The sequence below is a fragment of the Oncorhynchus mykiss genome, chromosome 17 (genome assembly GCF_013265735.2).
Source record: "Oncorhynchus mykiss isolate Arlee chromosome 17, USDA_OmykA_1.1, whole genome shotgun sequence".
NCBI classification, from domain to species: domain Eukaryota; kingdom Metazoa; phylum Chordata; class Actinopteri; order Salmoniformes; family Salmonidae; genus Oncorhynchus; species Oncorhynchus mykiss.
The window spans coordinates 33,517,586-33,543,537 of record NC_048581.1 but is presented as its reverse complement, the minus strand read 5'-3'; the positions used below and the strand labels follow the sequence as shown (position 1 = coordinate 33,543,537).

The following is a 25,952-nucleotide window of genomic DNA, read 5'->3' as shown; positions in this document are numbered from 1 at the left end:
TTGATAAGTTAATTTTATCTATCAAAAGTAAAAGTAAAAAAATTAATCATTTCAAATTCCTTTATATTAAGCAAACCAGACGGCACAATTTAAATGTTTTATTTAATTTACTTACGGATAGCCAGGGGACACACTCCAACACTCAGACATAATTTACAAACAAAACATTTGTGTTTTGTGAGTCCGGCAGATCAGAGGCAGTAGAGACTACCAGGGATATTCCTGTCCAGCTAATCATTCAAAATCTAACAAGCACTTTTGGGTGTCAGGGAAAATGTATGGAGTATAAAGTTCATTATTTTCTTTAGGAATGTAGTGAAGTTACCCAAAAATGTATTTTTAATGTTTACTTAAGTACTTTACACCATTGCTATTTTTCCCTCCATAAAAGCGTTTACATTTGGTAGTGCTGAATAAAGTCACCAATGGAGGTCACCAATAACTGAGTTAGCGAGCCATTGCTACAGTACAATGATACAAAACGGGCAGCCCTTTTGACCCAACCCACATGTCGACTCCGAACTTTTCGACATGTTGATAAACATCACTTAACAGTTTACGTCAGGATGAACTCATGGAAAATGTATTGCAGATGAAAAGGTTTGATGTTTACAATTGGATTAATGGGAAACATACTCGGTGAATAAGATGATGTATTGTTTTCCTACTAACACTATTGTTGTGTAACTAACAAGACATTCTGGCATTAGAGCCAATGCCCTAATGGCAACTGAAGCCCACATTGAAATGATCCTTGCCCTAATAAGCCATAGTCTGAGTTTCACTCCCAGCAAATGCAGTCCAGATAATCGCCATGGAATCAATTCGGGGGAATTCATTCGGGGGAATTCTCTTTGTATTATGCAATGCTCTAACTTTAAGCATGACGTGGATTTCGCAAGCCCCATGTGTAAAAGTGTTCTGTGTAGGAGCTCGAGCGACAAGTATATGCCAAAATTAGATATGGATGAATATAGAAAAAGACATTTTGGGGGGAGATTATACTATACGATAAACCTGCTCCTAATTTCTTTAGCAGATGTGTGCAGAGTGCCTCATAAGTATGGTATGGCCTAGTAACCAGGGATACAAACGGATGTAGCTTATAAAGCTTATTGAACAGAAGTATACTGGTCAGTTACCATGTTAGTCATTCAACTGTGGGTTTAATGCACTTCTGCATTTAAAGTTACATTTTGGAAGTTTAATTACAAATGTTCTAGCTCAGATTTTGGATTTAAACTGTATGGTTTACGGAGGCAACACAATTTGAACACATTTTTCTTAACACATTGAACCATAGAATCCTAAGTTTTAGGGCATTAAACTTTAGAAATATAAACAAATGACTATTTTCGTTGTAAGGGCGGCAATGGGCTCTCTTCTGTCAAAACTGGAAATAGGTTTCCTTAACGGGCGCCAATGAGAAAGAACGTTTGAATTAAAGACAACCGACAAGACACGACATACACAGTGTTTATTTTTGATGGGGAGACTTCTGACTCCTCCCAGCTGTTCCCTCTCTGTTTGATAGTTTATTTCTAAAACAAAAGCACTTTCCTGAAACCATGACCTCACCCCTACAGAGGGGGGTGACATCATTACTTTGTACCCCTGCCAGCCCCAGTCAGTCACTCCAAAGACAAAGCCTTCAGTCTGTTCAGATTGTCATGGTTGCATAACATGTTGTTAGCTAATTCAGCATATCTGGTGGATCCACTCAGTGTTGTTCATCCTTGGATTTCTGAGTCATGTGACATGTCTCCAAGCAGAAGTGCTCTAGACATGTTGAGGAGTGCTCAAACTTGTGGGTATGACTCAACAACCCCAAAGAATACACAGTAAAACTGATTAAGAGGCATCCGCAGCTGCTACAAATGATCCACTTTGGACATATTGTCTCTGATGCATGACAATATGTGCTAAGCCTTGGTTAAGTGGTATCACTCCCATCGCTATGTACCACGGCCCTGGAGACCAGAGTTCAATCTTTGTGTCCACCCTTCTGACCTCTCCCCCACATCGATCTACCCTTTGGTTTCCAATCTGCCTACATAAAAAGCACTAAATACAGTATGTTTTATTTTGACACTCCACACCACAATGCTTTTTTCTCATCTTGTTCGTGGTGCTGGAAATAAAAGCCTCAAGAAAAACAATTTCCCTAGTATATCACTGGGGTGTACACACCAATGTTTGCTGTGGAGAATGAGCATATTATTGTTCATTGTAAAAGACTACTCCCGGACACACGATTACCTCTTGCATGTTTATTGTCGTCAACGTTTCGGACGGTGACTTTTCTCAAGACAATTTTGAGTCAGGTCTCTAACCGAAACAACAGCAAAAACAACGTGCAATCGCACACTACCTTTCAAAAGTTTTTGAACACCTACTCATTCAAGATTTTTCTTTATTTAGACTATTTTCTACATTGTATAATAATAGTGAAGAATCAGGTAGTAACCAAAAAAGTGTTGAACAAATCCAAATATATTTTATAATTGAGATTCTTCAAATAGCCTCTTTCCCTTTGGTTGAGGTCGGGTGATTGTGGGGGACAGGTCATCTGATGCAGCACTCCATCACTCTCCTTCTTGGTAAAATAGCCCTTACACAGCCTGGGGGTGGGTTGGGTCATTGTCCAGTTGAAAAACAAATGATAGTCCCACTAAGCCCAAACCAGATGGGATATCGCTGCAGAATGCTGTGGTAGCCATGCTGGTTAAGTGTGCCTTGAATTCTAAATAAATCACAGACAGTGTCACGAGCAAAGCACCTCCACATCATAAAACCTCCTCCTCCATGCTTTACAGTGGGAAACATACATGCAGAGATCATCCGTTCACCCACACCACGTCTCACAAAGACACGGTGGTTGGAACCAAAAATCTCCAATTTGGGCTTAAGACCAAAGGACAAATTTCCAGCCGTCTAATGTCCGTTGCTCGTGTCTCTTGGCCCAAGGAAATCTCTTCTTCTTATTGGTGTGCTTGAGTAGTGGTTTCTTTGCAGCAATTCAACCATAATGGCCTGATTCACAAAGCCTGATTCACACAGATGTGCCTGTTACTTGAACTCTGAAGCATTTATTTGGGGTGCAATTTCTGAGGCTGGTAATTCTAATGAACTTATCCTCTGCAGCAGAAGTAACTCGGAGTCTTCCATTCCTGTGGCGGACCTCATCAGAGCCAGTTTCATCATAGCGCTTAATGGTTTTTGCAACTGCACTTGAAGAAACTTTCAAAGTTTTTGAAATGTTCCGTGTTGACTGACCTTCATGTCTTAAAGTAATGATGGACTGTCGTTTCTCTTTGCTTATTTGAGCTGTTCTTGCCATAAAATGGACTTGGTCTTTTACCAAATAAGGCTATCTTCTGTATACACCCCTACCTTGTCACAACACAACTGATTGGCTCAAACACATTAAGAAGGAAAGACATTTCTCAAATTAACTTTTAATTTAATTGAAACCTGTTAATTGAAATGCATTTCAGGTGACTACCTCATGAAGCTGGTTGAGAGAATGCCAAGAGTGTGCAAAGCTGTCATCAAGGCAAACGTTGGCTATTTCAAGAATCTCAAATATATAAAAAAAAATTGATTTGTTTAACACTTTGGTTACTACATGTTTCCATATATGTTATTTAATAATTTTGATGTCTTCACTATTATTCTACAATGTAGAAAGTAATAAAAAATAAAGAAAATCCCTTGAATGAGAGTGTGTTCTAAAACTTTTGACCGGTAGTGTATGTGCTGGATTGGTCTTTTACAGTGAGTTTGTTCTTGCTTTATCATGATTTTGGCCCATTCACTCACATGAACCATTCTATTTCATTACCAATGAAACTAGCACTGAGTGTCAACTGGCCTTACGGATGTGGTAGGGTAGGGTCACTATCATTGATAGAACCAGTGTTACAATAAGTAACCCATAATGTTTTGCCATGCAGGAGCGAGTGGCCAGATTTGCCCACCACCCTTGCCATAGACTTCTCCTGTGATGAACCTGGCCCACTGAGTCAAACCAGAGATCCGGAACATGAGGCCCAGAGGATCATAGGAAAGGACATCAAAGAGGAACAGAACCCTCTCAAAGGGTTCGAGGTCAGCAGATCCATTTTTCAAATAACTAGGAAATTCTTGTTAAAAGTAGTTTAGTAGATAGTTCAAGATAAAATTACATATAGGTTTCTTAACTTTTAAGGAGTCGATTAAAAACTAATAGGTCATTTTGTAATATGGGGTGTAATTTGGGTTACTGTTATGAAAAGAGGAACTCATCAGAATAGGTGGTACTTGATACCTCTGTAAAATAGTAGAATTACTCTAATTATATGACCTACTAATGACCTGTGTAATTTCCTTTTCTTTTAGAACATGAAAGACTGTGGGATCCCCAGGAAGCTGACTGTTAGTCAAGTTGAAGAACAGCCTTCCAAAAGCTATGCCCGAGTCTCCTGTGACACCACCAGCAATGACTTGACTGGAAGACTGTGTGTGGAGAGGCAAAGGTATAGACTTTCATCAGCTTCTTGTTTTTTGAAACCAGATGAAATTGTTGATGACACTTTAAGCAGACCATTAAGTTAACGTTTTCTTGCTTTGCAGAAAGGACCAGACAACCCATTTGAACACCAGTTTTCCAGGTTGCCAATCAGAACTTGGTATTCAGTTGCAAAATTCTACCACATCTGCTGATAAGGTAGCTATGGACTGATTTTGGGGGTTTCTTGTGGTCTGCTACAACAGTACTAATACTTTAGAGTAAAAATCCAATGGCAATGTCCACGTGATAAACAGGGTGTGTTGATTTTACAGTTAAAGGTTGTAAACATCGAGAGTGAACCCCCAGTGTACTGTAGTTTTCCTTTATTCATAATTGATTGAATTTGGGCCTGGATGCATCCCACTGGGTTAACCAAACGTCACTTCCTCCTCTTGTTCTATCTCTTCCTCTCCTGTTTCCTCATTTCCTCTTCCTTTCCTGTTTCTTGATAGTTGAAGACTCTGTCATGGCTGAAAGACAACCTTGCTATGTCAACCCCCAGCCACCACACAGCCAGTCTGAGTGGTCCAGAGGTGACTAAAAACCTGTCAGCTGATATATACCCGAACACGATCTGCTTAGACATGTCCAAGAAAGTACATCTTGTAGCTTTTCATTGCATAATATTCAGTCCTTGCAATGGTACTTATCGGATTCAGAAAGATTTACATTGGGCAATATATACTGAACAAAAATATAAATGTAAAGTGTTGGACTCATGTTTCATGAGCTGAAATAAAAGATCCCAGAATTTTTCCATTTGCACAAAAACCTTATTTCTCAATTTTGGGCACAAACTTGTTTACATCCATGTTAGTGTGCATTTCTCCTTTGCCAAGATAATCCATCCACCTGACAGGTGTGGCATATCAAAAAGCTGATTAAACAGCATGATCATTACGTAGGTCCACATTGTTGTAGGGACAATAGAAGACCACTCTAAAGTGTGCAGTTTTGCCACACAACACAATGCCACAGATGTTTCAAGTTTTGAGGGAGAGTGCAACTGGTATGCTGACTGCAAGTATGTCCCCCAGAGCTGTTGCCTGATAATTGAATGTCCATTTCTCTACCATAAGCCACCTCCAATGTTATTTTAGAGAATTTGGCAGTATGTCCAGCCGGCCTCACAACCGCAGACCATGTGTAACCACGCCAACCCAGGACATCCACATCCAGCTTCTTCACCTGTGGGATCATCTAAGACCAGCCACCCGGACAGCTGATGAAACTGTGGGTTTGAACAACCAAAATAAATTTTGCAAAAACTGTCAGAAACCGTCTCAGGAAAGCTCATCTGCTTGCTCGTCATCCTCACCAGGGTCTTAACCTGACTGCAGCTCGGTGTCGTAACCGACTTCAGTGGGCAAACGCTCACCTTAGATGGCCACTGGCACACTGGAGAAGTGTGTTCTTCATGAATGAATCCTGGTTTCAACTGTACTGGGCAGATGGCAAATAGCGTGTATGGCGTTGTGCGGGTGAGTGGTTTGCTGATGTCAACGTTGTGAACAGAGTGCCCCATGGTGTCGATGGGGTTATGCGGTTATGCTGTTGACATCAGCAAATCGCTCAGCCAAAGCAATAAGCTACGGACAACAAACAAAATTGCATTTTACCGATGGCAATTTGAATGCCATGACGAGATCCTGAGACCCATTGTCGTGCCATTCATCCGACACCATAACATCATGTTTCAGCGTTAAAATGCCCAGCCCTGTGTCGCAAGGATCTGTAACACAATTATTGGAAGCTGCAAATGTCCCAGTTCTTCCATGGCCTGCATATTCACCAGACATGTCATTCATTGAATGTTTGGGAATACGACAGTGTGTTCCAGTTCCCGCCAATATCCAGCAACTTCGCACTGCCATTGAAGAGGAGTGGGACAGCATTCCACGGGCCACAATCAACAGCCTGATCAGCTCTATGCAAAGGAGATGTGTTTTGCTGCATAAGGAAAATGGTGCTCACACCAGATACTGACTGGTTTTCTGATCCATGCCCCTACATTTATTAAAGGTATCTGTGACCAATAGATCAATATCTGTATTTCCAGTCATGTGAAATCCATAGATTAGGGCCTAATTAATGAATTTCAATTGAATGACTTCCTTATATGAACTGTAACCTGGTAAAACCTTTGAAATTGTTGCATGTTGCCTTTATATTTTTGTTCAGTATATGTATGATGAGATTTGCAGGGGCCATCAGAGTTGGGGTCATTAATTCTGGCAAAGGGTTTAAATTGATCTGATAAATCAAGGACACTACTTTCACTATCAGGATCATCCAATTCATTCATCTAATTTACAATTCAGAGATGTATAAATGTGACTGTTAAAATGGAACATGTTTTATTTTATCCTACAAAATGACATACTAGACTAGAGCAAACATTAATGTTCATTGCTTTGGGACAGGAAAAGCCAGAGTCAACCCAAGGCCCGCACCAAGATTGTGTGAAGATGGAAGACCTCCTTGGCCAAGTGGAAATGTTATGGGAAGTTCTGAGGAGAAGACTTCATAGAAGCATGATTTATTCAAACAGCTCTGAGAGGCTCAAGTTTGAGGTATTGATTATTTGTGTCTACATACTGGTCTGGGCTTGTATTCATAGTGTCTTAAAGTATGAGTGTTGATGTAGGATCAGTTATGTATTTTAGATAATAATTAGTATGATTATATGGATAGGGGGACCTGACCCTAGATCAGTACTCCTATTCTGAGACGCTCTTTGGTCCCCAGAGGGCAATTTATGCAGCATTGAAGACAAATCCATGCTATCCTTTGTAGAGGGATGACAATCATGAGACAGACAAGGATCGGCTCGAGGGATGCCTTTCAGAATACAGTGCAACCACGGAAAACGTGCAATTCTGGAGCGTCCCAGATGTCAAGGATCTCTCTGAGACATTGGAGGAAAACGACAGAGGAATGCTGACAGAGCTGCTGAGGTGTCTTGACCAGGATGAAAACTTTGATCATTGTGAGGTAGAGGAACAGGTAAGGTTTCAACCTTATCCGTTTACGCGGTTTTCCAATATCGCTTTATTCATGTCCTTTTTGCAACTCTGTTTTCTCAAACCTCCTTAAAAGGAAGGAGGGGCGTGTTTTTTTTCTAGATACAGACACTCCCACTAAAACCCCCATTAGACCTCAACAAGACATGGTCACTGGCCTTGCAGGCAAAGCTAACCACACTCCATTTCTATCACCAGATAACTTATTAGATTAATATAACCACAATCTATCAAAATACTGAGTAATTTATTTGACTATCATGGCAGACCCTTACTGGACAAATGGATGACCAAGGGTGCATGGACTACCCTATGGAGGACCTTGGTGAAGCAGTGGAGAAAAGAGGACATTCCCTCTATCAAAGTGAAGACATCCAAGAACTTATGAGTCAGGTAGGAGTTGATTGAACAGTTTTTTATTTGGATGTGGTCTTCTGTAGTTGGTAGAGCATGGTTCTTGCAACGCCAGGATAGTGGGTTTGATTCCCAGGACCACCCGTAAGTAAAAAATGCACGCTTGACTGTAAGTCCGTTTGGAGAAAAGTGGCAAATGGCATATATTATTGTTTTCTGTTGCTTTGAACAAAAAAACAGCACAAATTAGCACCCTGTGCTTGTAGAGTTTTGCAAACTGAAAAATAGCAACAGAAACATAGCCTGATTTTACTAGCATTGACTGGTTGAAGTAGTGTAACCAATCAATGCTCGTAAAATCAGGCTGTTTCTGTTACTATTGTTCAGTTTGCAAAAATAAAATCTGATGCCCCCTCTCTTCTCTCCTTTCCTCTCCTCTCTTCTACTAGCACTCAACACTGACGCTGCGCATCAACCAGCTCTTGTCCAGGTGTGCAGAGTTCAGCATGGACATTCTGGACACTGAGACGGACATGGCAGTCAGATGTGAGCCCTATAGTTCTGAACTCGAGGGACTGCAGGAGCAACAGGATGAGCTAGAGGTATATACAGTATATGTATATACACAACCAAAAGTTTGGGGTCACTTAGAAATGTCCTTGTTTTTTAAAGAAAAGCAATTTTGTCCATTAGAATAACATCAAATTGATAAGAAATACAGTGTAGACATTGTTAATGTTGTAAATAACTATTGTAGCTGGAAACGGCAGATTTTTAATGGAAAATCTACATAGGCCCATTATCAGCAAACATCACTCCTGTGTTCCAATGGCATGTTGTGTTAACTAATCCAAGTTTATCATTTTAAAAGGCTAATTGATCATTAGAAAACCCCTTGCAATTATGTTAGCACAGCTGAAAACTGTTGTTCTGATTAAAGAAGCAATCAAAAAGAAGGCCAGCATCCCGGAGTCGCCTCTTCACTGTTGACATTGAGACTGGTGTTTTGCTGTTTAATGAAGCTGCCCCCCAAAAATTGCTTTTCTTTCAAAAACAAGGACATTTCTAAGTGACCCCAAGGTTTTGAATGGTTGTGTACACACACAGTGGCAAGAAAAAGTGTGAACCTGGATTTTTGAAAATGTCCTAAAATTTGATCTGATCTTCATCTATGTCACAACAATAGACAGTCTTCTTAAACCAACACACAATGTGTTTTCATGTCTTTATTGAACACACCGTGTAAACATTCGTAGTGTAGGGTGGTTGACCCTCCTTTGGCAGCAATAAACTCAACCAAATGTTTTCTGTAGTTGCGGAAAAGACATGCACAACGGTCAGAAGGAATTTTGGACTATTCATCTTTACAAAACTGTTTCAGTTCAGGAATATTCTTAGGATATCTGGTGTGAACAGCAACATCGGGTTGAAGTCAGGACTCTGACTGGGCCACTCCAGAAGGCATATCTTCTTCTATTGAAGCCATCCTGTTGTTGTTTACTTTGGTGTTTTGGATCGTTGTCCTGTTGCATCACCCAACTAATGTTTAGCTTCCATTGGCAGACAGATAACCTTGCATCTCTAGCAAAATGTCTTGATAAACTTGGGAATTAATTTTTCCATCAATGATTGCAAGATGATCAGGTCCTGAGGCAGCAAAGCAGCCCCAAACCATGACGCTCCCTCCACCATACTTTACAGTTGGGATGAGGCTTTGATGTTGGTGTGCTGTGCCTTTTTTTCTCCACACATAGTGTTGTGTGTTCCTTCCAAACAATTCAACTTCAGTTTATTCTGTCCACATAATATTTTGCAAGAAGCGCCGTAGAACATCCAGGTGCTCTTTTACGAACTTCAGATGTGCAGCAATGTTTTTTTTGGACAGAGGTGGCTTCTTCCATGGTGTCCTCCCATGAACACCATTCTTATTTAGTGTTTTAAGTATTGTAGACTTGTCAACAGAGATGTTACCATGTCCCAAAGATTTCTGTAAGTCTTTAGCTGACACTGTAGGATTATTCTTAACCTCATTGAGCATTCTGCGCTGTGCTCTTGCAGTCATCTTTGGAGGACGACCACTCAGGGCTGAAATTCCTTTATTAGTTTAAGCACACTGTGTTTGTCTATTGTTGTGACTATGATGAACAGCTCAAATAAGCAAAGAGAAACAACAGTCCATTACTTTAAGACATAAAGGTCAGTCAATACGAAATACGCAAAACCAAGCACTATGATGAACCTGGCTCTCATGAGGACTGCCACAGGAAAGGAAGACCCAGAGTTCCCTCTGCTGCACAGGATGTTCATTAGCTTTACCAGCCTCAGAAATTGCAGCCCAAATAAATTATTCACAATTTAAGACACATCATCATCAACTGTTCAGAGGAGACTGCGTGAAAAAAAGCAATACTAAAGAACATCAATAATAAGAAGAGACTTGCTTGGGCCAAGAAACTCAAGCAATGGACTGGTGGAAATCTGTCGTTTGGTCTGATGAGTCCAAATTTGAGATTTTTGCTTCCAACCGCCTTGTCTTTGTGAGACGCAGAGTAGGTGAACAGATGATCTCCACATGTGTAGTTCCCACCGTGAAGCATGGAGGAGAAGGTGTGATGGTGCTTTGCTGGTGACACTGTCTGTGATTTATTTAGAATTCAAGGAACACTTAACCAGCATTGCTACCACAGCATTCTTCAACGATACACCATCCCATCTGGTTTGGGCTTAGTAGGACTATCATTTGTTTTTCAACAGGATAATGACCCAACCCACCCCCAGGCTGTGTAAGGGCTATTTGACCAAGGAGAGTGATGGAGTGCTGCATCACATGACCTGGCCTCCACAATCACCCAACCTAATCCCAATTGAGATGGTTTGGGATGAGTTGGACCATAGAGTGAAGGAAAAGCAGCCAACAAGTTCTCAGCATATGTGGGAACTCCAAGACCGTTGGAAAATCATTCCAGGTGAAGCTGTTTGAGAGAATGGCAAGGGTGTGCAAAGCTGTCATCAAGGCTAAGGATGGCTATTTAAATTATATATATATTTGGATTTGTTTAACACATTTTTGGTTACTACATGATTCCATATGTGTTATTTCATAGTTTGTCTTTGCTATTATTTTACAATGTAAAAAAAGTCTAAATAAAGAAAAACCCTTGAATGAGTAGGTGTGTCCAAACTTTTGACTGGTACTGTATCAGATGACAGATCCCGGGAATCAAACCACCTATCCTGGCGTTGCAAGCACCATGCTCTACCAACTGAGCTACAGAGGACCACATCCAAATGAAAAACTGTTCAGTCAACTTCTACCTGACTCACATGTTCTTGGGTGTCGTCACTTTGATAGAGGGAATGTCCTCTTTTCTGCACACATACAGTGGCAAGAGAAAGTATGTGAACCCTTTGGAATTACCTGGATTTCTGCATACAGTAGTCATAAAATTAGGTCTGATCTTCATCTTTGCCATAATATTTGTCACGAATCCCGTTTCCTGAGTCTGTTTTTGCCTGTGTTCTGTCCTGGAGTGTTTTTTCCGGCGTCCTGGAACGCACCCTGTCTGGTTGCCGGGCAATGTAGCCAGTTGGGAGTTCTGATTAGCCACACCTGTATCCCATCAGCTATCTGCACACCTGGTCCTGATCATCATCTCTCCTCTTCATAAGCCCGGACCTGACATCCATTCCCTGCCGGATCGTTAGCCATGAACATTACTCACCCGGATCATTTACCCCATTCCCGCCTGGTCGTCGGAGGATTCCGCTTCCCCATTGGATCCACCTATTTACTCCCATCAACTCACCACCGCTGCCCGCTACACCACCTGGATATATCTACCCATTCACTTTCACTTGTAAATAAATACTCACCTTCTTCCTACTCTCCTTGTCCTGGTCTGCTTCTGGGTTCGATTTTGAAGAAACGTGACAGAACGATCCGGCCAAGGATGAACCCAGCGGACCTGGATTCCGTTTGCCATGCCATTACCCAGCAGGGGAAGACATTGGGACAACACAAGACGGCGCTACAGGAGATAGCGGGTGCAATCCAGAACTTATCTGCTAGCTTGACACAAATCCAGGATCAGCTCAAGTTGCTGGCGATTCATTCACCACCTGTTTCACCCATCTCACCTGCCGTGTCTGATGCGGTTTCCTTCCTTGAACCCAAGGTACCGACGCCTGATAAATATGAAGGGGATTTGGGAAGATGCCGTTCGTTTCTTATGCAGTGTGGGTTAGTGTTTGATCTGCAGCCCCATTCTTACGCCACTGACAAGGCTAGGATAGCCTTTGTTATTGAACTGCTGCGTGGAAGAGCTCTGGAATGGGCTTCAGCCGTTTGGGAATGACAGGAGACCTGCATGGCTTCATACCAGGAATTCACGGGAGAGATGAGAAGGCTTTTTGACCATCCAGTCCGAGGTAAGGACGCAGCTAAACGTTTGTTCACTTTTCGCCAAGGAGCTTGCAGTGTGGCAGACTTTATGATCGAGTTCAGGACATTGTCTGTGGAGAGTGGTTGGAATGAGGAGTCACTACAAGCGGCTTTTTACCAGGGGTTGTCGGAGCAACTCAAGGACGAGCTGATATCCTATCCAGAGCCTAGTGACCTAGACAGCTTGGTCACTTTATCTATTCGGGTAGATAATAGAGTCAGAGAGAGAAGGAGGGAGAAGCAGTGGGGCCCATCCAATCAATCAGTAACTCGGTTACCATTCGGTTCAGGAAGTGAACCAGAACGTATTGATCGTTATTCCCCACACGGGATTAGTGGAGGGGTCTTGCCACCAGATCCTGAACCAATGCAAGTGGGGCGACACGGGCTAACTAAGGAGGAGCGCCAACGTAGACGTGAGACCAACAGCTGTCTCTACTGTGGTAGCTCAGGACATTACATCTCCGCTTGTCCACAGCGCTCGTTAAACTGCCCGGCTCGCTAGTTTTGGGAGGAATTTTTGCGAGCCAGTTTCAACCTCTCAAGAATCCTGTCAGACCCCGTTTTCCTGCGACCCTTATGAATAAGGATCAGAGCTTAGAGATGAACGCTTTTATCGATTCAGGTGCCGATGGCAGCTTTATTGATGCCGACTTGGTGGAACAGCTGGGGCTTTCCAAGGAGCAATTGCCGGAAGCCATTGAAGCAACCACTCTGAACGGCAGTAGTCTGGCACGGATCACTATGAGGACTGAACCGGTTAAGATGTTGTTGTCGGGGAATCATTCAGAGTTTATCTCCTTCTTCATTCTGTCCTCGCCCCATGTTCCTCTGGTTCTTGGTTACCCCTGGCTTAAGGAACACAATCCCTCGTTTGATTGGGTGACGGGTAAGGTAACTAGTTGGAGCATTGATTGTCATGCTAACTGTCTTAGGACTGCCTGTTCTCCTGCCGTTTCCAGTCAGGTCAGTGACTCTGCTCCTCCTGATTTGTCCCTGGTTCCAGAAACATATCACGAGTTGGGTGAAGTATTCAGTAAACAGAAGGCTCAGTCCCTTCCTCCCCACCGACCTTATGACTGTGCGATTAATCTGTTTCTTGGAGACGCCTTTCCCAAGGGACGGTTATACAGTATCTCTCGACCTGAACGTGAGGCCTTGGAGACCTACATCAAGGAGTCTCTAGCTGCAAGTCTCATTCGGCCCTCGTCATCACCTCTGGGAGCAGGATTTTTTTTGTGAGCAAGAAGGATGGCTCTCTTCGACCGTGTATTGATTATCGGGGTTTGAATGATATTACGGTCAAGAACAAGTATCCCCTGCCCTTGATGAGCTCGGCTTTCGATTCTTTACAGAGTGCTACGGTTTTTACGAAGCTTGATTTACGTAATGCTTATCATTTGGTTCGGATCAAAGAGGGGGACGAGTGGTTGACTGGGTTCAATACTTCGATGGGACATTTCGAGTACCAGGTGATGCCGTTTGGACTGACCAACGCTCCTGCTGTGTTCCAAAGTATGGTGAATGACGTTCTGAGAGATATGATTGGTATTTTTGTGTTCGTTTACCTGGATGATATCCTCATCTTCTCGAAGGAGCTTTCTAGCCACGTTCAGCATGTCAAGCAGGTCCTGCAGCGGTTATTGGAGAACCGTCTGTTCGTGAAGGCTGAGAAGTGCGATTTTCACGCCCACACGACGTCCTTCCTCGGGTACATCATCTCCAGGGGAGAGATCAAGATGGACCAAGAGAAGGTTCGGGCGGTTCGGGATTGGAGCTCCAGAGATTCCTGGGTTTTGCAAATTTTTATCGGAGGTTTATCCGTGATTACAGCCGGGTGGCCGCCCCTTTAACTGTACTGACGTCTTGCACCCGAAAGTTCTGTTGGTCTCCTGAGGCAGACCGAGCATTTCTAGATTTGAAGAGCCGATTCACCAACGCCCCGATTCTCTCTCAACCTGACACTTCCGTCAGTTCGTTGTGGAGGTGGATGCGTCTGATGTGGGGGTGGGCGCCATCCTGTCCCAGCGTAGCTCCACTGACGGTAAACTCCATCCCTGCGCCTTCTACTCTTGTCGTCTTTCTCCAGCTGAAAAACTACGATGTGGGTAACCGGAAGCTTCTCGCTGTGAAGCTTGCCTTGGAGGAGTGGCGTCACTGGTTGGAGGGAGCGGAGCAACCGTGTGCGGTCTGGACTGACCACAAGAATATGGCTTACGTGCAATCGGCTAAACGTCTCAACTCCCGTCAGGCCCGATGGGCTTTGTTTTTTGGACGCTTCAATTTTTCCCTGACGTTCCGACCTGGGTCGAAGAACGGGAAGGCGGACGCCCTGTCCCGGATGTTCTCCAAGACGGAGGAGAGTGGGGCCAAGACTGAGACGATTCTTCCCCAGAACGTTGTCGTGGGAGCCGTTACATGGAGGATTGAGGAGGAGGTGATGGCGGCTCTTCGGACACAGCCCGGGCCCGATAACGGTCCACCCGGTCGGTTGTTCGTGCCTGAGTCGGTTCGTTCTGCTGTCCTTCAGTGGTCCCACTCCAGCAAGATAGCTTGTCACCCTGGTGTTGCTCGGACTATGGCGTTACTGCGCAGACGATTTTGGTGGCCTGCCATGGGAGAAGATACCCGGAGGTTTGTTGCCGCTTGTCCTGTTTGTGCGCAGAATAAGAGTACCAATCGGGCCAGCTCTGGGCTTCTTCACCCCCTACCTATTCCCCGGCGACCTTGGTCGCATCTGGCCCTGGATTTTGTCACGGGGTTGCCCTCTTCTGTTGGTAACACGGTTATTCTGACCATTGTGGATAGATTCAGCAAGTTTGCCCACTTTGTTCCCCTCTCCAAGCTGCCTTCTGCCACTGAGACGTCCGAGATCCTGGTTAGGGAGGTGTTCAGGGTCCACGGGTTGCCCTGTGACATTGTTTCTGACCGTGGTCGTCAGTTTACCTCTGCTGTCTGGAAATCCTTATGTTTGGCCATTGGAGCTACAGTCAGTCTCACATCTGGATTTCACCCCCAATCTAATGGTCAGGCGGAGAGAGCCAACCAGAAGATGGAGTCCACGCTGCGCTGTCTTGTTTCCTCCGATCCCACCTCTTGGTCCTCTCAATTACCCTGGGTCGAGTATGCTCATAATACTCTCCCTTCATCTGCCACTGGGATGTCTCCCTTCCAGTGCCTGTACGGTTACCAACCTCCCTTGTTTCCTTCTCAGGAGCGGGATCTCTCGGTTCCTTCTGTCCAGACCCACATCCGTCGTTGCCACCGCACCTGGCATCGGGCCAGGAAGGCCCTCCTTAAGGTTTCTGACCGGTATCAGATCCAGGCGAATCGTCGCCGTATTCCTGCCCCCGCTTATACCGTTGGAGATAGGGTTTGGTTGGCTACACGGGATCTTCCTCTACGGACTGAGTCGAGGAAACTGTCACCGAAGTTCATTGGTCCGTTTGTAGTGGAGAGGATCATTAATCCTGTTGTGGTCCGACTCAAGTTGCCTGCTACACTAAGAGTACATCCCCCCTTTCATGTCTCCTGCCTCAAGCCGGTTCTCCTCAGTCCTCTGTTGCCCCCTCCTCCTCGTCCTCCTCCTCCTCGGATGATCGGAGGTGGTCCTGTCTACACGGTGCGCCGCATCATGGACTCCAGACGGCGGGGTCGAGGGTTCCACTATTTAGTGGATTGGGAAGGATATGGTCCTGAGGAGAGGAGTTGGATTCCTCGGCGTCAGATCCTTGACGATGATCTGCTTCGTGACTTTTACCGCCTCCACCCTGGCGCTCCGGGTAGTCCGCCCGGTGGCGTTCGTCGGAGGGGGGGGGGGGGGGGGTACTGTCACGAATCCCGTTTCCTGAGTCTGTTTTTGCCTGTGTTCTGTCCTGGAGTGTTTTTTCCGGCGTCCTGGCGTCCTGTCTATGTAGCCAGTTGGGAGTTCTGATTGCCCGCACCTGTATCCCATCAGCTATCTGCACACCTGGTCCTGATCATCATCTCTCCTCTTCATAAGCCCGGACCTGACATCCATTCCCTGCCGGATCGTTAGCCATGAACATTACTCACCCGGATCATTTACCCCATTCCCGCCTGGTCGTCGGAGGATTCCGCTTCCCCATTGGATCCACCTATTTACTCCCATCAACTCACCACCGCTGCCCGCTACACCACCTGAATATATATCTACCCATTCACTTTCACTTGTAAATAAATACTCACCTTCTTCCTACTCTCCTTGTCCTGGTCTGCTTCTGGGTTCGATTTTGAAGAAACGTGACAATATTGGAAAAGCATTACAGGTGAAGCTGGTTTAGAGAATGCCAAGAGTGTGCAAAGCTGTCATCAATGCAAATGGTGGCTACTTAAGAATCTCAAATATACATATTTTCATTTGTACAACACTTTTTTGGTTACTACATGATTCCATATGTGTTATTCATAGTTTTGATGCCTTCACTATTATTCTACAATCTAGAAAATAGTGTAAATAAAGAACAACCCTTGAATGAGTAGGTGAGTCCAAACCTTTGACTGGTACTGTACTGTATGTGCGTGTGTGTGTGTGTGTTGAAGTCGGGAGTTTACATACACTTAGGCTGGAATCATTAAAACTCATTTTTCAACCACTAAACAAATGTCTTGTTAACAAACTATAGCTTGAGGCATCATACCCAAGAAGACTCGAGGCTGTAATCATAAAAACATGTTTTTACTTTGGGTACTGTGTGTGTAGACTGATGAGGGGGGGAAAAAACAATTTCATCCATTTTAGAATAAGTCTAACGTAACAAAATGTGGAAAAAGTCAAGGGGTCTGAATACTTTCTGAATGCACTGTATAGTCCACTGTCTTCAGAGATGGTGAATGCTTCAGTTTGCTTTAACTCTCTATTGCATTGTATTCCACTTGTTTTCTTTGAATTGTCAGAGCTCATCTCATATTCATAGACTTCACACTTGTGTTCAAATTCCGAACGTCATTAATAAAGGGATAGTTCTCTCAAACTATCCAGCAGATACCTGTCAATAGTGTATGCTTGACTATGCAGTCATGGCACATGATGAGTTCAATCATACTAGCCATGGTAGCCCTCTATAGAATGAGACCTGAAAAAATATAGAGTTTGTTTTCATATCAGAATGCAGCCCTATGTCCATTATCTAGTATAATATTATGACAGACATTATTATTTCAGGACTCGCTAAATTTGATTGGTTTTGAGCCTCTGTCAGGCTTAAACTCTGATGCAAGAATATTCAAGTCACCTGCAAAAGTGTAATTGTTCCACATAAAACATTCAGTATGATCTTCTTTCAGAGGGACTATCAGGTCATAAAAGAGGAGGTGGAAGAGATGGAGGGACTGGCTTTGCGACTACAGGTCCTCCTACCTGAAATGCCAGGGGCTTTGGGGGAGGACATCCATGCGACCCAGCACGCTTGGGAGGAGTTGGGCTTGAGCATGGCAGAGAACCAATGCAACCTCCAACAATTTCAGCAACTGCAAGACTTTCTTAGGGCCTACCTGGCCATGATGTGAGCAATTACACATACAGTATGATGTCAAATATTGTTCTTGGTACAATTGGTTCTTGATACAACTGAAATGTTGTGCCTGTTTTGTCCTGAATAATGCACATGTATATGTTTAGTGCTCATGAATATGCTTATTATGTTTATTGTAATAACCACAATGTGCTTACTGAGCCCCTTCTCTCTCTCTCTCTCTCTCTCTCTCTCATATGTCTCCCCTACAGCTCATGGACAGAGGACACACAGACTTGCATTTTCTCAGAGGCTTCAGTCCAGCAGTGGAGCTTGGCAGAATTGAGTGTTCCATCTGAGCTGGATCTGAGGATAGAGCAGAAGTTTGACGAGTTTGACAAGCTCGCTGCTGCTGGGCAGAAGATTATCAAGGAGCGACATCACTTGGCAGATATTGTGAGTTCTTTTACGACAGGGGTCACAAACATATTTTGCCCTGTGGACCACAGCCTTTGAAAAGACTGATTAACTCAATTATTTGTACTTTCACTTGTTTAAAAAAAAAATGGAACTAGTCTAGTTGCACAAACCACAATGACCCAACCATTGGAAGAGACAGAAAATATCTGGCAACTGTTTTATACAGATAAAGGAGAGGACTGAGGAACTACAAAGCATTCTGGGATGGATCCTGGTATACTGGAGGGCACAGAAAGACCAGCTGGGTCAGGAGAGGCCAAGCGATTCAAGAAGAAGTGATGCCCCTCAAGGAGACGCAACCAGATTTTCACAAGGTCAACCCCAGGTAGGATATCCCTGATACCCCCTAAAAAAAGGTATAACAATTATAATAATGATAAATGAAATTTAAAAAAGGATATCCCTGCTTTCACACCAATGTGATATTTATTCGTTATAACAAATTATTTCAGAACAATAACATTGTTCTATTGAAATTAGACACATTCAAAGCACTGAACTACATCGCTGTTGTGAAGCTACCGTAATAATGTGTATAGAAGACAAAATGCTTTCTGATGATTTTCTACCTGCCCAAATCTTGCTCCTAAGGATCAAGGCTTATTGCACAAAACCTAAAAATATATATTTTTAAATACTTGAAATAGGAATTATTGAACAAAATCTTTGGTTTTCTTTGCAGAATCTATCCTCTCTGGCAGAACACAAGTCCTCTGAAAGCCTGTCCACAAAGCACAGGCTCATGGTGGCGAGCCAGTTTGAAGGACCACAAAAATCCCAACCAGGGATAGGTCACCATGAAGAAAACTTTGCCAATCCAGTAAACGTAACACGACACGTCCCCTTGGCTGTGGTAGTAAACTCGCCCAGCATTATCCTTGAAGAGCCCTGTGCTACTGTCACCCCACTGGGCAGCAGCATCAACCTCATCCTCAGTTTTGACCAACAGCCACCAGGGGGCGATCTGCAACAGGGGCCAGTGGAGCCAAAGCAGGCAGGGGAACCTGTGCATAGGGTGAGTACAGATCACCACATATTCATATCTACATACCACAAGACAACATCAACCAAATTAAAAAGGGAGGATGCAAAGTTTTGGACAACAGTCAGATTTGAATTCTGTTGCTGTTGATGCAATCTCCGTAGACAAACATTGGCAGTAGAATGGCTCGTACTGAAGAGCTCAATGACTTTCAGTGTGGCACCATCATAGGATGCCACCTTCCAAACAAGTCCGTTTTCAAATTTCTGCCCTGCTAGAGCTGCCCTGGTGAACTGTAAGTGGAACCGTCTAGGCGCAACAACGGCTCAGCCATGAAGTGGTAGCTCACAAGCTCACAGAACGGGACCGCCGAGTGCGTAAGCGCTGGAAAAATCGTCTCGCCTTGGTTACAACATTGACTACCGAGTTCCAAACTGCCTCTGGAAGCTATGTCAGCACAGGAACTGTTTGTCGGGAGTTTCATGAAATTGGTTTCCATGGTCGAGCAGCCACACACAATCACACTTCACCATGTGGCAGTCTGCCAAACAAATCGGGGTTTCGCGGATGCTACCTGCCCTAATGCATAGTGCCAATTGTAAAGTTTGGCAGAGGAGGAATAATGGTCTGGGGCTGTTTTTCATGGTTCAGCCTAGGCCCCTTAGTTACAGTGAATGGAAATCTTAACACTACAGCATACAATGACATTCTATACGATTGTGTGCTTCCAACTTTGTGGCAACAGTTTGAGGAAGGTGCTTTCCAGTTTAAGCATGACAATGCCCCCGGGCACAAAGCGAGGTCCATACAGAAATGGTTTGTCGAGATCGATGTGGAGAAACTTGACTGGCCTGCTCATAGCCCTGAACTCAACCCCATTGAACACCTTTAGGATGAATTGAAATGCCGACTGCGAGCCAGGCCTAATCACCCAACATCAGTGCCCAACCTCACTAAAGCTCTTGTGGCTGAATGGTCCCAGCAGCAATGTTCCAATATCTAGTGGAAAGCCTTCCCAGAAGAGTGGATGCTGTTATAGCAGCAAAGGTGGGGACCAACTCCATATTAATGCCCATGATTTTGAATGAGATGTTTGATGAGCAGGTGTCCACATACTTTTGTACACTGCCATGCAGTGTATTTCAAGGCCGATAAACCTATCCCCACAGCTAATAATACAAAACATCTTGTAGAACCTCAAGACGTTCAGGCACATTTCTATTGTGTTTATCTTTAAAAGCTTTAGATTGGGACTGGGATAGGGAGAGCTGATCCTAATGGCTTTGAGCAGCTATTAGTAAAGGAATGTGGTGTAAGATTTCTGTCCCCCATTCCAGAAGTGGTAGTTCATCAACTTGGCTCACACTCAGTGGATTAGTCATGGTCAAGCCATTGCCACTGCAGCTGGGTATGAGACCACCTCATCTCCATGTGATTTTCATAAGGTTTGCGGAATGTAAGATCCAATTTTGAAGGTTTGCAGCTGAAATTATGTCTTAAAATAACGTACAGTATTTTTATACAGAATCAACTACATATTTTGTAAAGTGTGCACGAGTATCACAAATTGGTTCTCCGTAAATTAATCTAAGATGTCTTTGATCATGGTTGCATAAGCATTTAATTTCAAAGAACATGAAAGTCACCTTTTTGCAGAGTTTTGTATTTTAATACATCTAATTATCTTAATCTTTTTCAGGTGAGCACCTATCTGCAAGTCACAGATGGAAGTCCTGTTTTTGAAGACGTGGCATCGTCTCATGTTACTGACACGAGCCACGTGTCAACCACCTTTTCCACAAGCTCAATCAACGCTACTTTCATTCCCCAAGTCAGGACTGTCTTGCTCCCCACCTTACCCAGAACCAGTTCCACCTCTACCTTAAACCTGAAGGGACCGATGAAGAGGAAGAAAATGACACACAGACACACTGTGACTGGAATTGTCGCAATGCCCAAGCCAGAGGGGGTTACTACCGCGCCCACCAATGTCAAACACAGGGCTTACACCTGGCCACTGGAGGATAAGAAGGAATGTCATGCCACACAAGGGAGTCCAGGTAATACAGAACTCCAACTGTATATCAAAAATAATTCTGTGGTGAGTGTCATGGATGGCAACTCTTCAGGCACGTCAAGCATTCCTACCATCCAGGGGCATTTCTTGCATGGGCCCAATGAGATGACCATTAGGCAAGACAAGAGCCACTATGGCATTATCCATCTTGGGTCGATGTTGAGTTTTGACCTGACTACGGATTGGGGGAAAATCTCACAGATAAATGCAAAAGACCTCACAACTGAGAAAGTGCCTTTTGAAGCCAATGGAGACCATGCCAGTCCACCTTTGAATCTGTACAGACCATCAGGCTCAAACACACTCGGTCAGACTCAAGTATCGTCCAAAGTAATTGGACAGACTTTTGCCCTCAGTCCAGAAAAGGAAAGGCATCTTGAAGCTGATGGGGACTGTAGACCGTCAGGCTCAAATACACTCAGTCTAACTCAGAAAGTGATTGGGCAGAATTTCACCCTCAGTCCAGGGGAGGAAAGTATCTGCGAAACAGTGGACTTTGCTGTTCAAAATTGTTCACCTTTGAATCTATACAAATTGGCAGACTCAAATACACTCAGTCAGACTCACAAAGTGATTGGACATACTTTTGCCCTCAGTCCAAAAGAAGAAAAGAGCTGTGAAGTAGCTAGGCAGGACTCGCAGAAGGTCAGCTCAGAGTCTGTTTCTCTTTTGGTTCAGTGTCTCTCTCTACCTGAGAAAGACAACGTCTATCACGACCTAAGAAGCACCACAAGGAGTCCTGCCCTTGCTGCTGGACATGAGAACATTTTCTCCAGCACTGTTGGCATCCACCATGAGGATACGGTCGAGATTTCCATTCCAGTGGCTATTTTGGACTCTAACAAGCAACGCACTGAATCAAACTGCAGCAGCTCGATGATGCATGACCACGCCCGCACTGAACCATCACAGAACCACAACTGTTTAAGTGTTCACACTAAGATTCAAGACCTCAATAACCACATATACTTCCCTTCTGCAAAGAGGCAATTCGCTTTCCAAAGTGACCTTCGAGTTGTAGAGATCAAGGGCTTGTCTACTGGGTCTGAAGACTCCACATGGATGGGTGTGCGCAGTTCTGGACGAGTCATTGTGTGCTCTGAGGACAACTGTTGCATATGCTCCGACAGTCCGGCACCTATGATGGTATTGGAAAAAGAAACTTCACCCAAAAGAGAACCAGATCATATTCATCCTGATCATTGGCAGTTTGAGGAGGAGGAAGAGGAGCTGGAGGATATTTGGAATTGCACAGCCCGGGAAAGAGCACCTTGAATTACTGTGGTCCAAAAATCTGAGGTACGTAGATCAACAAAAGTACCCATCTTATAGTTTGGGGTCAATTAGAAATGTCCTTGTTTTTGAAAGAAAAGCAAATTTTTTGTCCATTAAAATAACATCAAATTGATCAGAAATACAGTGTAGACATTGTTCATGTTGTAAATGACTATTGTTGCTGGAAACAGCAGATTTTTTTAATGGAATATCTACGTAGGAGTACAGAGGCCCATTATCAGCAACTGTGTTCCAATGGCACATTGTGTTAGCTAATCCAAGTTTATAATTTGAAAAGGTAATTATTAGAAAACCATTTTGCAATTATGTTAGCACAGCTGAAAAATTTTGTTCTGATTAAAGAAGCAATAAAACTAGCCTTCTTTAGACTGGTTGAGTATCTGGAGCATCAGCATTTGTAGATTCGATTACAGGCTCAAAATGGCCAGAAACAAAGAACTTTCTTCTGAAACTGGTCAGTCTATTCTTGTTCTGAGAAATAAAGGCTATTCCAAGCAAGAAATTGCCAAGAAACTGAAGATCTTGCACAATCTTGTACAACGCTGTGTACTACCCCCTTTACAGAACAGCTATAACCAGAATAGAAAGAGGAGTGGGAGGCCCTGGTGCACAACTGAGAAGGAGGATAAGTACATTAGTGTATCTAGTTTGAGAAACAGACACCTCACAAGTCCTCAACTGGAAGCTTCATTAAATAGTACCCGCAAAACACCACTCTCAATGTCAACAGTGAAGAGCCAACTCCGGGATGCTGGACTTCTAGGCAGAGTTGCAAAGAAAAAGCCATATCTCAGACTGGCCAATAAAGAGAAAAGATTCAAATGTGCAACAGAACACAGACACTGGACAGAGGAACTCTGCCTAGAAGGCCAGCATCCCGGAGTCGCCTCTTCACTGTTAACGTTGAGACTGGTGTTTTGCGGTTATTATTTTATTGCTTCTTTAATCAGAACAAAGGGATTTTCTAATGATCAATTAGCCTTTTTAAATGATAAATTTAGATTAGCTAACACAATGTGCCATTGGAACACAGGAGTGATGGTTGCTGATAATGGGCCTCTGTACGCCTATGTGGATATTTCATAAAAGAATCAGCGGTTCCCAGCTACAACAGTCATTTACAACATTAACAACGTCTACACTGTATTTCTGATCAATTTGATGTTATTTTAATGACCAAAAATGTGCTTATCTTTCAAAAACAAGGACATTTCTAATTGATCAAACTTTTGAATGGTAGTGTATCTGCACTTTAAACACACACATACACACACAAAATGCCTCTGTGTAATATACATACAGTCGTTGCCAAAAGTTGAGAATGACACAAATATTAATTTTCAAAGTCTGCTGCCTCAGTTTGTATGATGGCAATTTGCATATAATCCAGAATGTTATGAAGAGTGATCAGATTAATTGCAAAGTCCCTCTTTACCATGCAATTGAACTGAATCCCCCAAAAAACATTTCCACTGCATTTCAGCTCTGCCACAAAAGGACCAGCTGACATCATGTCAGTGATTCTCTCATTAACACAGGTGTGAGTGTTGACGAGGACAAGGCTGGAGATCACTCTGTCATGCTGATTGTGTTCGAATAACAGATTGGAAGCTTCAACAGGAGGGTGGTGCTTGGAATCATTGTTCTTCCTCTGTCAACCATCGTTACCTGCAAGGAAACACGTGCCGTCATCATTGCTTTGCACAAAAAGGGCATCACAGGCAAGGATATTGCTGCCAGTAAGATTGCACCTAAATCAACCATTTATCGGATCATCAAGAACTTCAAGGAGAGTGGTTCAATTGTTGTGAAGAAGGCTTCAGGGCGCCCAAGAAAGTCCAGCAACCACTAGGACCGTCTCCTAAAGTTGATTCAGCTGCAGGATCAGGGCACCACCAGTACAGAGCTTGCTCAGGAATGGTAGCAGGCAGGTGTGAGTGCATCTGCATGCACAGTGAGGCAAAGACTTTTGGAGAATGGCCTGGTGTCAAGAAGGGCAGCAAAGAAGCCACTTTTCTCCAGGAAAAACATCAGGGACAGACTGATATTCTGCAAAAGGTACAGGGATTGGACTGCTGAGGACTGGAGTAAAGTAATTTTCTCTGATGAATCCCCTTTCCGATTGTTTGGTGCATCTGGAAAAAAGCTTGTACGGAGAAGACGAGGTGAGTGCTACCATCAGTCCTGTGTCATGCCAACAGTAAAGCATCCTGAGACCATTCATGTGTGGGGTTGCTTCTCAGCCAAGGGAGTGGGCTCACTCACAATTTTGCCTAAGAACACAGCCATGAATAAAGAATGGTACCAACACATCCTCTGAGAGCCATTTCTCCCAACCATCTAGGAACAGTTTGGTGACAAACAATGCCTTTCCAGCATGATGGAGCACCTTGCCATAAGGCAAACGTGATAACTAAGTGGCTCGAGGAACAAAACATCGATATTTTGGGTCTGTGGCCAGGAACCTCCCCAGACCTTAATCCCATTGAGAATTTGTGGTCAATCCTCAAGAGGCGGGTGGACAAACAAAAACCCACAAATTCTGACAAACTCCAAGCATTGATTATGCAAGAATGGGCTGCCATCAGTCAGGATGTGCCCCAGAAGTTAATTGACAGCATGCCAGGGCGGATTGCAGAGTTCTTGAAAAAGAAGGGTCAACACTGCAAATATTGACTCTTTGCATCAAAATCATGTAATTGTCAATAAAAGCCTTTGACACTTATGAAATGCTTGTAATTATACTTCAGCATTCCATAGTAACATCTGACAAAAATATCTAAAGACACTGAAGCAGCAAACTTTGGAAATTAATGTGTCATTCTCAAAACTTTTTGCCACAACTATACATTCTTGCATCAATTTTTCTACACACAAACCAACTGATTTCTGAGGTGGCTCTTTTCCACATATGCAAGTTTGAGGTGTGAGTTGGGTAAATGCAATGGATTATGAATCAAAACACCATATGATCGATACTTAAAGAAACAACAAAAAATAAATTGATAAGCATTAGCACATAGAAATATTAGGGATTGGGTAGGTCTGATGCATGCATTGATAAGCAGAAATAACATCAGTTTCTCTTGAGTTTCATGATCCTAATTCTCATGAAATATGCATACATTTGTACATCAAAAATCATTTTGACCATATGCTGACAGTCAATTGGTTTCATGATGATCAAGAATTCTCATAAAATACACACACACACACACACATACTGCAAAGTGTAGCCTAAGTAAACAAAAAGAAGTGATTTAGATTTGACTT

General features: G+C 43.5%; 1 protein-coding gene across 2 annotated transcripts in view; it reads left to right on the top strand.

Moving 5' to 3' along the window:
• LOC110493764 overlaps positions 1 to 25,952 on the top strand; it is a 38,203-nt gene that overhangs the window by 10,985 nt on the left and 1,266 nt on the right. Inside the window, exons 6-18 of one of the 2 annotated variants that reach the window (XM_021568228.2) lie at positions 3,957 to 4,110; positions 4,381 to 4,517; positions 4,615 to 4,708; positions 5,011 to 5,085; positions 6,976 to 7,125; positions 7,349 to 7,558; positions 7,843 to 7,968; positions 8,379 to 8,531; positions 17,678 to 17,895; positions 18,117 to 18,300; positions 18,491 to 18,649; positions 19,007 to 19,339; positions 21,006 to 22,682. In XM_021568228.2, the coding sequence (XP_021423903.2) occupies positions 3,957 to 4,110; positions 4,381 to 4,517; positions 4,615 to 4,708; positions 5,011 to 5,085; positions 6,976 to 7,125; positions 7,349 to 7,558; positions 7,843 to 7,968; positions 8,379 to 8,531; positions 17,678 to 17,895; positions 18,117 to 18,300; positions 18,491 to 18,649; positions 19,007 to 19,339; positions 21,006 to 22,658 (3,646 nt within the window). In that variant the 3' untranslated portion in view covers positions 22,659 to 22,682. Of the gene's footprint in view, positions 1 to 3,956; positions 4,111 to 4,380; positions 4,518 to 4,614; positions 4,709 to 5,004; positions 5,086 to 6,975; positions 7,126 to 7,348; positions 7,559 to 7,842; positions 7,969 to 8,378; positions 8,532 to 17,677; positions 17,896 to 18,116; positions 18,301 to 18,490; positions 18,650 to 19,006; positions 19,340 to 21,005; positions 22,683 to 25,952 lie in introns of both variants that reach the window. The other variant, XM_036949755.1, reaches the window with a different exon arrangement.